Here is a 15,634-nt window from a genome sequence, read left to right as displayed (position 1 = left end):
GCTCAGTGAAGGCTGTTGTTATAAAGGACTCCAGTAAGTAGTAGGGTTGAAAGAGAAGGCTAAGCAAATACAAATAGTTTTGGGGCCATCGAACAAAAATTTTTATTAAGTTAAGAATCAAGAAGTAAGCCGGGCGTTGATAGCACACGCCTTTAATCCCAGCACTTGGGAGGCAGAGGCAGGCGGATCTCTCTGAGTTCGAGGCCAGTCTGGTCTACAGAGTAGGTTCTAGGACAGGCACCAAAATTACACAGAGAAACCCTGTTTCAAAACAAACAAACAAAAAACAAAACAAAACAAAACAAAAGAATCAAGAAGTAAGTTTCATTATTTACTTACTAGTTTCCTAATCCTAATGCTTTGTCAGTGATTTTCTTAGGATTTTTGTTTATTTGATAAATATTTGAATACATAGTATGTTTAAAATTATATAACAAAAAAAAAGTATATAACAGGGCTGGGAGATGACTCAGTGTTAATAGCACTGGCTGCTCTTCCAGAGGTCCTGAGTTCAATTCCCAGCACCCACATGGTGGCTCACAACCATCTGTAATGAGATCTGGTGCCCTCTTCTGGTGTGTAAGCATACATAATAAATAAATAAATCTTTAAAAAAATTATTTAACAACCTGTAGGCAATATATAAGTAAGCCACATTAAAGAATAGCAGCTTTGTGGGACAGAAGGTAAGATAAAAATGTCACATGAGAGAAAGAGTTTGGAAATAAATGGAGTAAAGTGTTCTTAGAGTTTCACAGGAAAGTAAAAAAATCAACCTGAAAAGGAACAGAGTCAGCAATAGTTAGAGAATGATGTGCTCTTGTAGAGGATCTGAGTTTGGTTCCCAGCACTCATGTCTGGCATTTCACAACTGCCCGTAACTCCAGATCTCCTTGCCTTGTGAACATCTGTACCCACATGCACAAACCCAAACACAGACACATAATTAAAAATAAATAGTAAGAAAGAGAGCTTTCCTAGAAGAGTTGTACATTCTCAAAATTATTACATTTGACTACATATAGATGCATATTGTTGACTTACCTGTGATGGCCATGGGCCACCTGTAGCTGGAAGTTTTCCTATGTTCTGCCCGGTTCTGCAGTTGTGTAGACCCAAGTAAACACACAGAGGCTTATATCAATTATCAGCTGGATGGCCTATGGCTCAAGCTTCTTGCTAGCTAGCTCTTACATCTTTTTTTGTTTGTTTGTTTTTCAAGACGGGAACTCTGTGCAGCTTTGGTGCCTGTCCTGGACTAGCTCTGTAGACCAGGCTGGCCTCGAACTCACAGAGATCCACCTGCCTCTGCCTCCCAAGTGCTGGGATTAAAGATGTGTGCCACCACTGCCTGGCTAGGGTTAGTTGGAATAATCACATATGAGGTGGTAAGAGTGTCATGGATTAGACAAAGGTAGAAAGGTCTTCTGTCTTATTTAGGAGAGCCAAAGAAATGAAGTTGTCTAGTTGAGGAAATGATATGAGAAAGAAGGGTGGAATCACTGGCATTTTTAAAGAGAGAGAGAAAAATGATTTACCTTTTTAACTTATTTATGATGAGACAGAGTAAGATGAGTTACAACTTATATCATCTTTCCCCCCCCCCCTTTTTTTTTTTTTTCTTCTTCTTCTTCGAGACAGGGTTTCTCTGTAGCTTTGCGCCTTTCCTGGAGCTCACTTGGTAGCCCAGGCTGGCCTCGAACTCACAGAGATCCGCCTGCCTCTGCCTCCCGAGTGCTGGGATTAAAGGCGTACGCCACCACGCCCGGCATCATCTTTCCTTTTATCACATGCATTTATGTGGTGTGTGTGTGTGTGTGTGTGTGTGTGAGAGAGAGAGAGAGAGAGAGAGAGAGAGAGACAGAGAGACAGAGACAGAGACAGTGACAGTCAGGGTGCATGTGTGTCACTTATTGTGTGTGTCAATCAGAGGACAACTTGTGGGAGTCATTTCTCCACCACCCCATCCAAATGTGGCTGGCTTCTGGGGATTGAATTCAGATTGTCATGCCTGGTGACAAGTACCTTTATCCACTGAACCATCTTGCTGTTGTCCACAACTCTTGTTTCCTTTTGTGTGCATATGAAAATGGAACTCACATGCTTGTAGGGTTCAATCAATATATTCTGTGGGGAAGTTTTTGGGCACACTATAAAATATGCTAGATATATCATACACATGTGAACATTGAAAATGGAAATAAAGAGATAAGTGATAACTAGTATAATTTGTCAACTGCTTTAGATAGAGGGCTAGGCATTTGCTTTCTGGGTGTTTGAAAACATGTCATGCAGTTTGTAGAACTAGAGGGTCAGAAGGAAAAGGGGGGCTCACTAGGGAAACTGATGAATTCCATCTTGCATACATAAAATTTGAAGGGCTGGTGAAATGTCTAAAGAGTGTGTGTTTGGCAGTTGAAATTGGCTTGGAGCTTGACTGAGGAGTGAAGCTAGACATATAGATGGGGATTTACTTGTCAGCATTTACTGGAACTTAACTGAGTGCATAAGCTCTGCTGTGGAGTGTCCCTCCCCCACACCAGTTCATATGTCAAAGTTTAATTGCTAAAGGATGCTGTCTGTAGATGGAGCCTTTGGAAGGGAATTGGGTCAATGAGGGTAGACCATCCATGAATAGGGTCAGTAATAGATGCAAAAGAAAGTCTGCTTTGCAGGGATGTAGCAAGAACATGCCTGTCTACAATCCAGGAAGAAGGTTCTCATCAGACACTCAATCTGCTGGCACTTGATCCTGGACTTTACATCTTCCAGAATTTTGAGAAATAATGTTTGTTGTTTAAGCCACCCAGGCTATGGTATTTGTTTTGGCAGCCTGAGCTAAGATAAAATTCTTGTCAGATTATGAGAAGACTCTTTTCTTGCTAGTAAACAGATCTCTCTGGAAATTTTAGAGGAGAAAGAATAAAAATAGCTAATATGTGTGTGCTAAGCACTTGGTAGATTATAAATTAGGTACCATTCTGAATGTTTTGTGTAGTTTAGTTTGTTTAGTCTTCAAAACAACATTATGAGGTAACTTATAGAAGTCTTATTTTCAGATGAAGTCTCTGGAGCATAGCTTCATTAAATAGTGTTCCAGATTACATGCCAATAAATGGTAGCACCTGGCTCAAATGCAGGCATTCTGACATGGTTTAACCCTCACATGGTACTTAAAGCTTAAACCAAACCATACTCTACATAGTGTTGCTAGAAATAAAAGGTAAAGGACATTTGGGAGAGACCAGGAAATGATGCAGATCTGTCTGTATACAATGTTTAGACTTCATTACAAATATTACATGCTTCAACCCTACAAAAACATTTTCCACTTGGTATTCTGAGGAAGAATAATTTATTGTGCAATGAAATTCAGGTGTACTCTTATTTAAAATATTTAAAGATTTATTTATTTGTATTCTATGTATGTGTTTTGCCTGCATATGGCTGTGTACAGTATGTGTGCCTGGTGCCTGAGAATACCAGAGGAGGGTGTCAGGCTTTTTAGAACTGGAGTTACAAATGGTTGTTAGCTGTCATGTTGGTGCTAGGAACTAAATCTAGTCCTCATTCTTAGCCACCGAACCATCCTCTTCCAACCCCTAAGTATGCTCTTCACCCTCTGGGACAGCCATCAGTTATGAGTACGTCTGTGGGAAGAAGTTAGCAGAGAAAGTGGCAGTTGAGTTTTGAAAAGTGTCTTAGTTAGGATTATTGTTGCTGTGATGAAACACCATGACCAAAGCAACTTGGGGAGGAAAGGGTTTATTTGGTTTATGCTTCCACATCACATTTCATCGTCAAAGGGATTCAAGACAGAAACTCAATCAGGGCAGCAACCTGGAGGTTCCTGGAACTGATGCAGAGGGCTTGAAGGGGTGCTGCTTATTGGCTTGCTTAACTTGCTTTCTTGTAGAACCCAGGACCATCAGCCCAGGGTAGCCCCACTCACAATGGTCTGGGTCCTCCCCTGTCAATCACTAATTAAGAAAATATCCTAAAGGCTTGCCTGCAGCCCTATCTTCTGAAGGCGGTTTTCTTCTCTCCCCCTCCCCCGTCCTCTCTCCCTTCCTTTGTTTGTTTGTTTGTTTGTTTTTGTTTTGTTTTGTTGTTGTTCTTTGAGAAAAGGTTTTCCTGTATAGCTCTGGCTGTCCTGGAACTCATAGACCAGGCTGGCCTTGAACTCACAGAGACCTGCTTGCTTCAGCCTCCTGAGTGCTGGGATTAAATGTGTGCTCCCCACTAGAGGTATTTTCTTAATTGAGGTTCCTACTCTCAGATAACTTTAGCTTGTGTCAAGTTGACATAAAACTAGCCAGCACAAATAGCAACAGAATAGTATTTGACCTGCACACAGAATACAAGGGAATTGTGTATGTGTGTGTGTGTGTGTGTGTGTGTGTGTGTGTGTGTATGTGTATGTGTATGTGTGTATAAAACACTATACATATATATTTTTATTCTCAAGTTGGAGAAAATATTCATAGAAATAATGGTTTAGAGCTGGGTGGTGGTGGTGTGCACCTTTAATGCCAGCACTCTGGAGGCAGAGGCAGGTGGATCTCTGTGATTTTTAGGCCAGCCTGGTCTACAGAGCGAGTTCCAGGACAGCCAGCCAGGACCACACAGAGAAACTCAGTCTCAAAACAAAATGAAACAAAAACTGGTTGAAATACATAACTGAGGGGCTGGAGAGGTGGCTCAGTGGTTAAGAGCACTTGTTGCTCTTGTGGAGGACTCCAGTGTGGTTTCCAGCATCCAAATTGGGAGGCTCCAAAGGACCTGTAACTCCATCTCTAGCAGAATCCAATGCCCTCTTCTGTGACTGTGCAAGCACCTGCATGCACACATGCATACCCCCCCATACACATAATGAAAAATAATAAATTTAAGAAAATTATATGTTGCTGAAATACTTTCAAATAGTTTTCCAAAATATATTTATTTAGGTTTGCATTTGATACTTTTGCTTATTACAAAGTCCTATAATAACCTTTTCTTTTTTTCTTTTTTTGGGAGATAGGGTCTTATGTAGACCATGTTACTCCAAGGCCACTTTGTAGACTTGAGCTTCCAGTTCTTCAGTCTTGGTCTCTCTAGTGCTCCGAATAGACATACACTACCGTGTCTAGTTTATGTGGTGCTTGGTTTATGAATCCAAGGCTCTGCATGTGTTACACAGGCGTTCTGTCAACAGAGCTTCATTCTCTGCTCCTGTAATAATGTATAGCAATTAGAAGCTGCTGCTGTCATGTGTCAGTGGTCAGGAATGGTGCACAGAAGCATATGATTTTGGAGCAAGGGCCAGCTTGTTGGGATTCATTTAGAGGAGTTAAACTGGACGTCCATGTTAAGTTTTTACAGTGTCAATATAAATTTAAAAAACATGCAGAAAAGTGTATTGGTTAAAATGGTCTCTATAACTTTTGAGTTACAGGAACAGTATTGTAAAAGTTTTTTTGTTTGTTTGTTTGGTTTTGGTTGGGGAGAAAAGAAAAATGGGATATCTGACTCTTTTCCCCCTTTTGAGCAGCTTCATTCCAGTGAGCATTGTAATTGGAATGCAATTGCAATCTGGAGGAGGAAGAGGAATTTTTGGCAAGGATGTAATAAGCAGTTGGGAGCTTTATTGAAATTAAGCATAGACAACCATTCATTATGAGTACAACTTAGCAAGAACAGCAGGGCATTCTGTTACTACAGCTGGGCACTGCACCGATACTGTAACAGATGCGTGTTGCATGTAGTCAACTCCTTTCTAATCAGCAGGAAACGTTGACTTAACCCAGAGTGTGCTAGTAGCCTTTCCATGAGTGCTTTTTCTACTTCAATACATATAAAAAGGGTTTTGTTTTGTTTTTTGGAAAAATTTAAAAACATTTTTTGCAAAAATAACAAAAGACAACAGAGGCATATTCCTATAATCCCAGCACTCAGGAGGTTGAGGCAGATGGATGTTGATTTATAAAAAATATTTATTTTACTTTACGTATATGTGTGCAGGTCTCTCTCTCTTCTCTCTCTCTCTCTCTCTCTCTCTCTCTCTCTCTCTCTCTCTCTCTCTCTCTGTGTGTGTGTGTGTGTGTGTGTGTGTGTGTGTGTATACCGTGTATATGTAGAAAGCTTAGAGAGGTCAGAAAAAAAAACATCAGCTTCCCTGAAACTGAAGTTACAAGTAGTTATGAGACAGCGTGAGGATGATGCTGGAAACTGCATTCTGGTACTCTGCAGGACCAGACAGGTGCTCTTAACCACTGATTCATCTCTCCAACCTCTAGATCTTGATTTTGAGAGCAGCAGGGTTACATAAAATTATTCTAATTCCTCTCTCAAAGGGGGGGGCATTTATGGCATGAGTCATATCTACTTTGTGGGCTCTGAGGGTAAGGGCTGTATCTTTGTGTCTGCAGAACCTATGATAGTACTTGGCATAAAGTGAGTAGGAAATGTCAAATGGAAGAATGAAACTAGGCCTTTTGATACACACCTTTAAAATTAGTACTCAGGAGGCAGAGGCAGGTAGATCTCTGAGTTAGAGGCCAGCCAGGGCTACACAGTGAGACTGTCTCAATAAAGAATGATTTATTGTTAATTGGTTTGTTCTGTTCTCAGTAAGCATCTCAAGAAGGTTATACCTGTATCCATGTGAAATATAGAGAGATTATCAGGATACTAATTTTAGTAGTTACTTTAATCATAGTTGTCACAAAGCACAGGGCAGGGACAGCTTAAAGGAGGGAGGATTGATTTTGGCTCTTGGTCTCTTAGATATGTCAGTCTCAACATTGTAGAGAGGGCCTCCCAGAGCAAAGCAGCTCACATCATGGCCAGGAAGCAGAGCACAGGGATGGGATGTTCTGGTGACTTTTCTTTTGTGCCACCGGTGTTCTAAGCTCATGGATTGATGCCAGCCACATTCAGTGTTGGTCTTCCTCCTTAATGAGTCCTCCCTGGAAACCACCGCACAAACACATACCCTGGTGTGCCCCACCTTCTCCTAGGTAATTCTAAAGCCAATAAAATTAACTATTATACAAGTTTCCTTAATTGAATTTGATTACCTCACCATTTCAAGCCATTTGTCTTTAGAGGAGGTAGATAAACTAGCTGGAACAACTTTGGGAAGTACAGATTTAAGAATAAGAAATGCTTGGAGGAATTTGAGATGAATATTAACGTGATCAAAATACTATAGCAGATTTAATCTATGTATGCATCTCTAGGCTCATTTGAGACATTGTCCCTAATGGACTCTAGTGGTAGAACTGTAGTATTAAAATTCTACATTTGTAGTTAGCATTGATTAAAATTAGCACATAATTGCTTAATAGATGAAGCTAATGTAATGTGTTAATTAAAAATTAGTGAAAATTTAATCAGTGATCATTTCTGTGCCTTTTTGTATGTATTATTCCAATAAGAAGCTTACTAAAAGTTCAAGGTGGGTAGGAGAAACTTTGAACTCTTCACCCTTTGCTGTGGCACCACTTCCCTTACAAGCTCTCTCTCCTGCTCTTTTACTCTTAACATTGTATGTACATGTCTCTCTAAGAAACACTTAGAAAACAAGAATGGAACAATCTTGGTTATACTTTCATAGTTTCTGTTACCAAAATGATAATTAAAAAATATGTATATACTATATACAAATTCCTCATACTTCCTTAGGCGAAAGTTTGTTAGTAGTGGCATAATCAGGATTTTGTGAGACTGAAATACATGAATTCGTTGAACACTTATGGAGTAATCCTTCCATAATTAATATACTGAGGATGGAAAAAAAAACAGAGCTGTAGTTCCAATCTCTGAAGTAGATTTCTAAGAAAAAAAGAGCAGTAGTGAAGACTAGAGAGTATGAAAATAATTTACGTATACAAGTGAATAAAATTACCATTTTCAGATCACATATTGATAACCTTTCCTTTCAGAACCACAAATAGAAGGTGTTGCTTCGAGAACATTAAACAGTACATGTAAAAACTACTTACACAAAAATTGGTTGGGGGGCTGGAGGAATGGCTGTTAATAGTGAGTTCTGCTATTACTGGGGACCTGAACACAGTTCCTAGCACCCACATTTGGTGGCCCACAGTTGCATGTATCTCTAGCTCCCAGGGATCCAACACTCTCTGGCCTCCATGGGAACCTATGCATGTGATGCCATAAACTCCTGAAGGCTCACGCATGCAGAAACAAATAAAAAACAAAAAGAAATTCTGTAAAAGCTGTTTGGAGCTGATGAGATTTCATGCTGTGACTAGTGATCTGGGGCTGGGGAGATGGCTAAAGTTGGTAAAGTGCTTGCTGTGTGAGCAGGGATAACCTGAGTTTGGGTCCTGGGCACTTCTGTAAAAAGACTAGGCATGGCACACTAACCTATAATCTTATTAGTTTTGGAGAGTAAGCCCTAGAAATACTAGGGGTTACTAGTATTTTAGAAATACTGGGGCTTACTGGTGTCAGCTGGTCTAGCCAAGTTAGTGTGTTCCATGTTTATCCATGTTCATCAAACATAAGGTGGAAAATAAGGTAAACACCTCACATCAACCTCTGGCCTCCACCTACACACACACACACACACACACACACACACACACACACACACACACACACACACAGTAATAATTTGACCAGTCCTGATATTTCTTGCTTAAATCTTGTTTCTTCTAGTACTCTGATTTCTCTTCTTTCTCCTCTTCCCTTCTTCTGTCTGTCTGTCTCCTTGTCTCTTTCTCACCAGCCTCCTTGAGACTGAGATTACAGGCATGCTCCACCACGCCCAGCTGGTAATTTATGTTTTATTGTTTAAAGAAAAAAAATCACCATTTTAGCGAAGTTTTAGAGTACTTTGAGCTCTATTTCGTTCATTTAGCAATTATCAGTTGAATGCTGATCAGATGCCAGTTACAATGTATACTTAATGTTGGGGACACTAAGATTTGAGGAAGACATGTATAATTCATGCTATATGGTGTTTGCAGCTTGCAAACTTAAACATTTCTAATAGAGGTGTGGTAATTCTTTGTGATAAGTATGGGCTTCTATGAAAATGAGAGAGTTGAAAGAAACATGTTCTAAAATGGTTTCTTCCCTTTTAAGATCGCAAAAGTGAGTAGGTGAAGAAGCTTGGGACAGATGTTTTGGGTGGAGGGAGGGAATGTGAAATGTATGATCAAGTGAGAGATAGAATACCGTTGAGAATTATGGCCAGATCTTGTATTGTACTAGGGAACTTAGCTGGGAGTTGTGGTGATGAGAATGAAGTCAGGGAGGTAGGTGAGCAGTAGCCAAGGCTTTGAAGAGAAAATAAGCTTGATTCAGAGACCTTTAAGGAAGGAGAGAGGAAAATGAGAGGATATAAGCAGCTGTTTGGAAAAAATCACTGTATGTCTTGTGTTGGCACCTGGAAGCTGGTGGGGCTTGAGACAGAGACTCAATTAGAAGATTGTAGTAATTGTTGTGGCTGCACTGGCTGAAGAGAAGTAGATAAGGGTATCCCAGAAGTTCTCATGCAGGCGATGTTGTTGGTTGAAAATACCCATTCCCCTCCAGCCGTCCCCTCTCTTCTGGGCAGGGGAATAGACCTAAGGCCTCATGCACTCTACGAAGCACTTCTGAACTGCACCCCAGCCTTGTTTACTGAAAGTAAAATGGTGGAGAAATAGTTTGGGGGGGGGGTGTGATTTACTTGGGAGCATACTTAGTTTTCTGGACCTGAGGCTTAGAGATCTAAGTGTTGAGTTTTAAAGGGTTTAGATGTTATCAAGACTATAGAGTAAATGACAAAGACCCAGGAGAATATATGAAAAATGGCTTTTTATTTTTATGTATTTATGTATTTTAAATAATTTAACTTCATTTTATGTGCATTGGTGTGAAGGTGTCAGATCCCTTGGAACTGGAGTTACAGACAGTTGTGAACTGCCATGTGGGTGCTGGGAATTGAACTCAGGTCTGTAGCTCGAGTTTTTCTGCCTTGCCCACAGTCAGGACAAATCTTTGTCACCTGCCAGTCCCACAGCTGCTCAGATCCAACCAAATAAACACAGAGACTTATATTGCTTACAAACTGTATGGCCATGGCAGGCTTCTTGCTAACTGTTCTTATAGCTTAAATTAGTCCATTTCCATAAATCTATACCTTGCCACATGGCTCGTGGCTCACTGGCATCCTCACCTGCTGCTTGTCATGGCGGTGGCTGGCAGTGACTCCCTCTGCCTTCCTGATCTCTCAATTCTCCTTTCTGTTAGTCCCGCCTATACTTCTTGCCTGGCCACTGGCCAATCAGTGTTTTATTTATTGACCAATCAGAGCAATTTGACATACAGACCATCCCACAGCACAGGTCCTTTGAAAGAACACTCATTGCTCTTAACCACTGAGCCATCTCACTAGCCTATATTTAATTTTGAGATGGAAGACTTATTATTCTGCTAAACTCTCTTAGAGGTATGAGCTCTCTGTATAGAAAAATAAGAGTATCAATAGTATTTTACATAGATTTTCAAGGTTAACCAAGATGGACATCTTTTAAAAATTTTTTTGAAACAGGATTTCTCTGTTAGCCCTCACTGTTCTGGAGCTCTCTATGTGGACCTGGCTGGCCTCAAATTCACAGAGATGTGCCTGCTTCTGCCTCCAGGTTTGGGATTCAAAGGCATGCACCACCATGCCCAGCTTTGGGACTCTCTTACTATACTAACCCACAGATATACAGTAAAAGAAGGGGACTTAATTTCAGGGATGGAACACAGAGAAGTCTTAGAGTGAGTTTTATGCCATTTGAGAATATGCTGTTAAATAGAACCAAAGAGACCCAGAGAGAGCTTCAAAAAGATCGAGTGGTCAGTAGTGGCAAATTCCCCTGAGGGATCAAATGCAACAAAGAATGGCCGGATTTGGTAATTAGGTCCCTGGGCTTTGGATAAGTAACTTAGGGCTGTGGTGAGGGGAAAAAGCTAAATTGTAGGGAGCTGAGGCATTGATGGGCAGTAAGGAAGTGGAGCCAGGATAGTTAAGTTTCCTTATGAAAGAGTGGAGATAGCTAGAGGGGCGCTTGAGTTGTCAGAAGAGACAAGTCCAGAATGTCTGTGGTGTCTCTCAAGGTCCATGAGTATATATTGGAAGTGAGATCCGGAGCACAGGTGGAAAGATAGTCTTGTACGAGAGTGGACTTTGTAAGTGGGAGGATGAAAACAGGAAGTTAGGGGAAGGCTCAGATTGTCTGTTTCTCTGAAGTCAGGAATCATAGAATGAATGGGAACTTAAAAATCATTGCTTTATTACTATTAAAGGCTATAATTTGAGACTTACATGTGTTGTGTATTTATTGATCCTGATGGCTTGATTTCTGTACCGATAAAAGTTTGGGAAATTTTCTAAATCCATTTTATGATTTCGTACTTTCAGTTATGATCTTAGTTTTCATGATTGAATTTTTGTTTTTTATAAACAAAACAGCCAGGTGTGATAGCACACATCTTTAGTCCCTCTAAGTTCAAGGCCATCCTTGTCTACATAGCACATTACAGGCCAGCTGGGGCTACATAGTGAGACCTTGTCACAGAAATCCACAAATAAAATTTTGCTTCTAAGATGTGACATAAGGTTCTAGGGGTCCTGTGGCTGTCAGTACCTTTACACCTATGCTGATGGTGTTTATTGTATTCAAAAGTGATTAGCTATAGTTATGCTTCTTAGATTTATATTGAGTGAATTTTATATGGCAAACATCAGTTATTATAATAAACCTCTAAAACTGAGAAGTATGTAGGGATTAGCCAAAAATTATATTAATATTTTATATATTTAATTATAAGTATATGAAAATTTGTTTTCTCTTTCCTTGTTAAAGTTTGTTTGTTTGTTTGTTTTTTGAGACAGGGTTTCTTTGTGTAGCCAAGGCTGTTCTGAAACTTGCTCTGTAGACCAGACTAGCCTTGAACTCATAGAGATCCACCTGCCTCAGCCTCCCAAGTGTTGGAATTAAAGACATATGCACCACCACTGCCCGGCTCCTTGTTAAGTTTGAATTAAAGAAGTTTATGAAGGCTGGAGAGATAGCTCAGTGGTTTAGAGTGCTGGCTTCTCTTCCAGAGGATCTGGATTCAGTTCCCAGTACCTACATAGCAGCTTGCAACAGTCCATAACTCCAATTCTAGGGGATTTGATGCTCTCTTCTTGCCTCTATAGGCACCAGGAACACATGTGTATTCATATATTAATGCATAGAAACACTCATACACGTAACATAAATAAATTAAAAAATTAATTTATTTATATTTTAGGTATGAATGCTCTGCATGTATACATGCATGTCAGAAGAGGGCATCAGATCCTATTAATAGATAGTTGTGAGCCACCATATGGTTGCTGGGAATTGAATTCGGGACCTCTGGAAAAGCAGCCAGTGTTCTTAACTGCTGAGCCATCTCTCTGGACCATAAATACATTTTTAAAGTGTTGAATTTGGTGAGTTTTGGTGGATTCAAAAGGTTATGCATATATTTACATTACAAGGTACTCAGGTTTGAGATATTTAGCTTTTAATTTAATTTACCTTAAATTATATTTATTGATGAGTGTGTGTTGGAGTGGGGAGGATGGAGGATGAAGGAGACAGCTTTCAGGACTGGTTGTCGTCTTCTACCATTTTGGTCCTGGGAATCAGATAAGGTTGTTGGGCTGGCATCTAGCCACCATATGGGAGACCATCTTGTCACTGATCTGTCGACATTTAGGGGAAGACAAATCTCTCCTGTAAGATTTCTGTTAACTTTTTAATATCAAATTATATCAGGAAACTTTTATTTATGATCTTTTGTAGAAAATTATTTCATCCTTAAATAGATATGTCAACCTGAATTTATGCATCTTCTCCTTACAGCCGTTTTCCCCATTACCACTGGGTTTCTTCAAAAATAGATCTTTTTTATTTTTAATTCATTTGTGTGTGTGTGTGTGTGTGTGTGTGTGTGTGTGTGTGTATGTTTGCATACTCACCCCTGACATACAGAAGAGGGCATTGGATCCCCTGGAACTGGAGTTACAGGCATTTGTGAACAATCTGGCCTGGGTGCTGGAAACTGAACTGTGGCTCTCTGAAAGTGCAAGTGTTCTAAACCACTGAGCTATCCCTGTAGTCCTTTATGAAAAATTTCCCTCTGAAGAATAGATCTTGGTGGAAGATAAGAATTGTGTCCCGGTTAAAATGATCAGATTGGTGATTTTGTTCCTCTGCTGTACTGGTGATCATTGCTAAGGTTAGAGTCGTTTATACTCAGCTTCTTTTGTTGGCTAGACTCCATTAAAAGTTTATGATTATTTCATACCTCTCTGTAGAGTTAGAGTTTAATTATATATATGTATATTAAATATATATATATACACACACGCTGCTGTTTTCAATGTTTAAAAAGGAAGCAATGTAGTCTTACCATTTTAATTTAATTTTCCCATGTATTTGTTTTTGTTTCTTTACAGTACTCTGTGCAAAAAACTTGGTGAAAAAGGATTTCTTCCGTAAGTAAATTAACTTTACTACAAATCTTGTACATCCTGTGTAGATTTGGGGGAGGTGTATTTTCAGAACTGCCTGGTTTAGAAACAGACTGTTATTTTATGAATGCTGTAGTTCCAAGTCACTTGTTTCCAGACTTACCTAGAGGATTTTGGAGCTTTGCTTTACCCTTTTTCTTTATCCACTTTTACACATTTATACAAATGTATATGCGCAGGTAAATAAGTGGCAAGTGTTTAGGTTTCTAGGAAATATTGAAAATATTTGTTAGTACTCTTTTACTTTAACATTTTAAGGAAAATCCACTTGTGCATTCAAGACTCATTGGGAGCTATAAAATTGAGTCTGCTTGGAGTTTCCAGAGTTGTAGGAAAGAAACCACTGCCAGTCTCCAGAGCATGCATCGGGTCCGCATATATAGTCTATTTGCCAATTAAACATAGTTTTCTTTTCTTTTTTATTTTAGGGCAGGGTTTTGCTATGTAGCCTAAGCTGGCCTTGAATTTATAGTCATCCTGTTTCTGTCTTCTGAGTGTTAGGATTACAGGCATTAACAATGCCCAGAAGTTATAAAAAATTTTGTAGCTTCATTTAGGATTAAGTTTTGTGAGAGGGGATTAGGAAGTTCCCTTTTATGTATTAAAAATCTTGGGCTGGAGAGATGGCTGAGAGATTAAGAATACTAGCTTAACAGTAGAGGATCTGTGTTCACTTCCCAGCACCCACATGGCTGCTCACAGCTGCCTGTAGTTCTGATTCTAGGGGATCCAGCAACCTCACACAGACATACATATAGGCAAAACACCAATGCATATAATATAAAAATAAATAAATTATAAAAAAATCTTAACCCATAATCTCTTTCCCTCTTCCTCACTTTGTACTTTTTATTTTTGTTTTGAGACAGGATTTTATGTAGCCCAGTCTAGCCTTGAATTCTGCTGTGTAGTCTCTTCTAGCAGATTACTAGTGTGCACCACCACACCTTGCTCTTTCTTTTTAATTTTAACCTTGTAATTTCATACTTTACATTAGCTTTAAATTATTCAGTAACAGTCACAAAATTGTAAATAAAAACTTTTAGTCAAAAATTTTACATGTAGCTGGGCAGTGGTGGCGCACGCCTTTAGTCCCAGCACTCGGGAGGGAGGCAGAGGCAGGCGGATCTCTGTGAGTTTGAGGCCAGCCTGGTCTACAGAGCAAGTTCCAGGAAAGGCGCAAAGCTATACAGAGAAACCCTGTCTCGAAAAAACAAAAAAAAAAAATTTACATGTAAAATATTTGAATTTGGAAATAATTTTTTTATTAGATTTTTAAATGTAAGTTCTGTCAGCCAACAAAAACAGCATGTTTGGTGTTTAGTATGACCATTAGGTAATTTTTAGGTTACTTAAAAGGGATAATAAATTATCAGGCCTGGAGAGATGGCTTAGCCATTAAAAGCACTTGGCTGCTCATCCAGAGGATCCAGGTTTAGTTCCCAGCACCTACATGGAGGCACACAACCCTCTGTAACTCCAGTTCTAGGGTATCTAATGCCCTCTTCTGGCGTACACAGGTACTGCACACATGTGGTACACAGGCATACATGTAGGCAAAACATTCATGCATACAACAATAAGATTTTTTTAAGGGATAATAATTCTTGACACATTTTAAATACATACTTAATTTCATTTATTACTTTACGTCTTTCTATAGTAGAACTTGACTTTCAGCTTAAAGAATATAATTTTATATTACTATTGTTATGGATGTTTATGGTATCTTTTTGCTTATATGGGGAGGTGTGAAATAGGATAACTTGAAGCAGATGAGGACAGTTGGGAGTACCCTTCCACCTCTGTATGGTAGACTGTGTAACCCACAGACATTTCACAGGAGAGGAGGGCGAGAGGGCCATAGAACTCCTCAACTCTGTTTGCTAACACCAATTTTATTCTCTCCTGGGCTGCTGCTCTGTTTTACCTCCTTATTGCTAATAAACTAAAAGCCACGGTATAATTTTTAAAAATCCTCCTAAGGTTGAGTTGATGTAGGATTTGTCTTGGTGAAACTGAAGCGGCAGGAAGGATTGCATGTGGTGCTCACAGAACGAAAGTGAGGCACACATC

The 15,634-nt window shown here is 39.5% G+C and overlaps 1 protein-coding gene across 1 annotated transcript in view; it reads left to right on the top strand.

Moving 5' to 3' along the window:
* Positions 1-15,634, top strand: part of Smurf2 (SMAD specific E3 ubiquitin protein ligase 2) — a 110,907-nt gene that overhangs the window by 34,536 nt on the left and 60,737 nt on the right. The window contains exon 2 of the mRNA XM_006970491.4: positions 13,484-13,522. Coding sequence (XP_006970553.1) covers positions 13,484-13,522 — 39 coding nt within the window. The remainder of the gene's footprint in view (positions 1-13,483; positions 13,523-15,634) is intronic.

The sequence above is a fragment of the Peromyscus maniculatus genome, chromosome 8 (assembly GCF_049852395.1).
Source record: "Peromyscus maniculatus bairdii isolate BWxNUB_F1_BW_parent chromosome 8, HU_Pman_BW_mat_3.1, whole genome shotgun sequence".
NCBI lineage: Eukaryota > Metazoa > Chordata > Mammalia > Rodentia > Cricetidae > Peromyscus > Peromyscus maniculatus.
The sequence above is the reverse complement of the archived record's forward strand: the minus strand, read 5'-3'. Positions and strand labels throughout refer to the sequence as shown.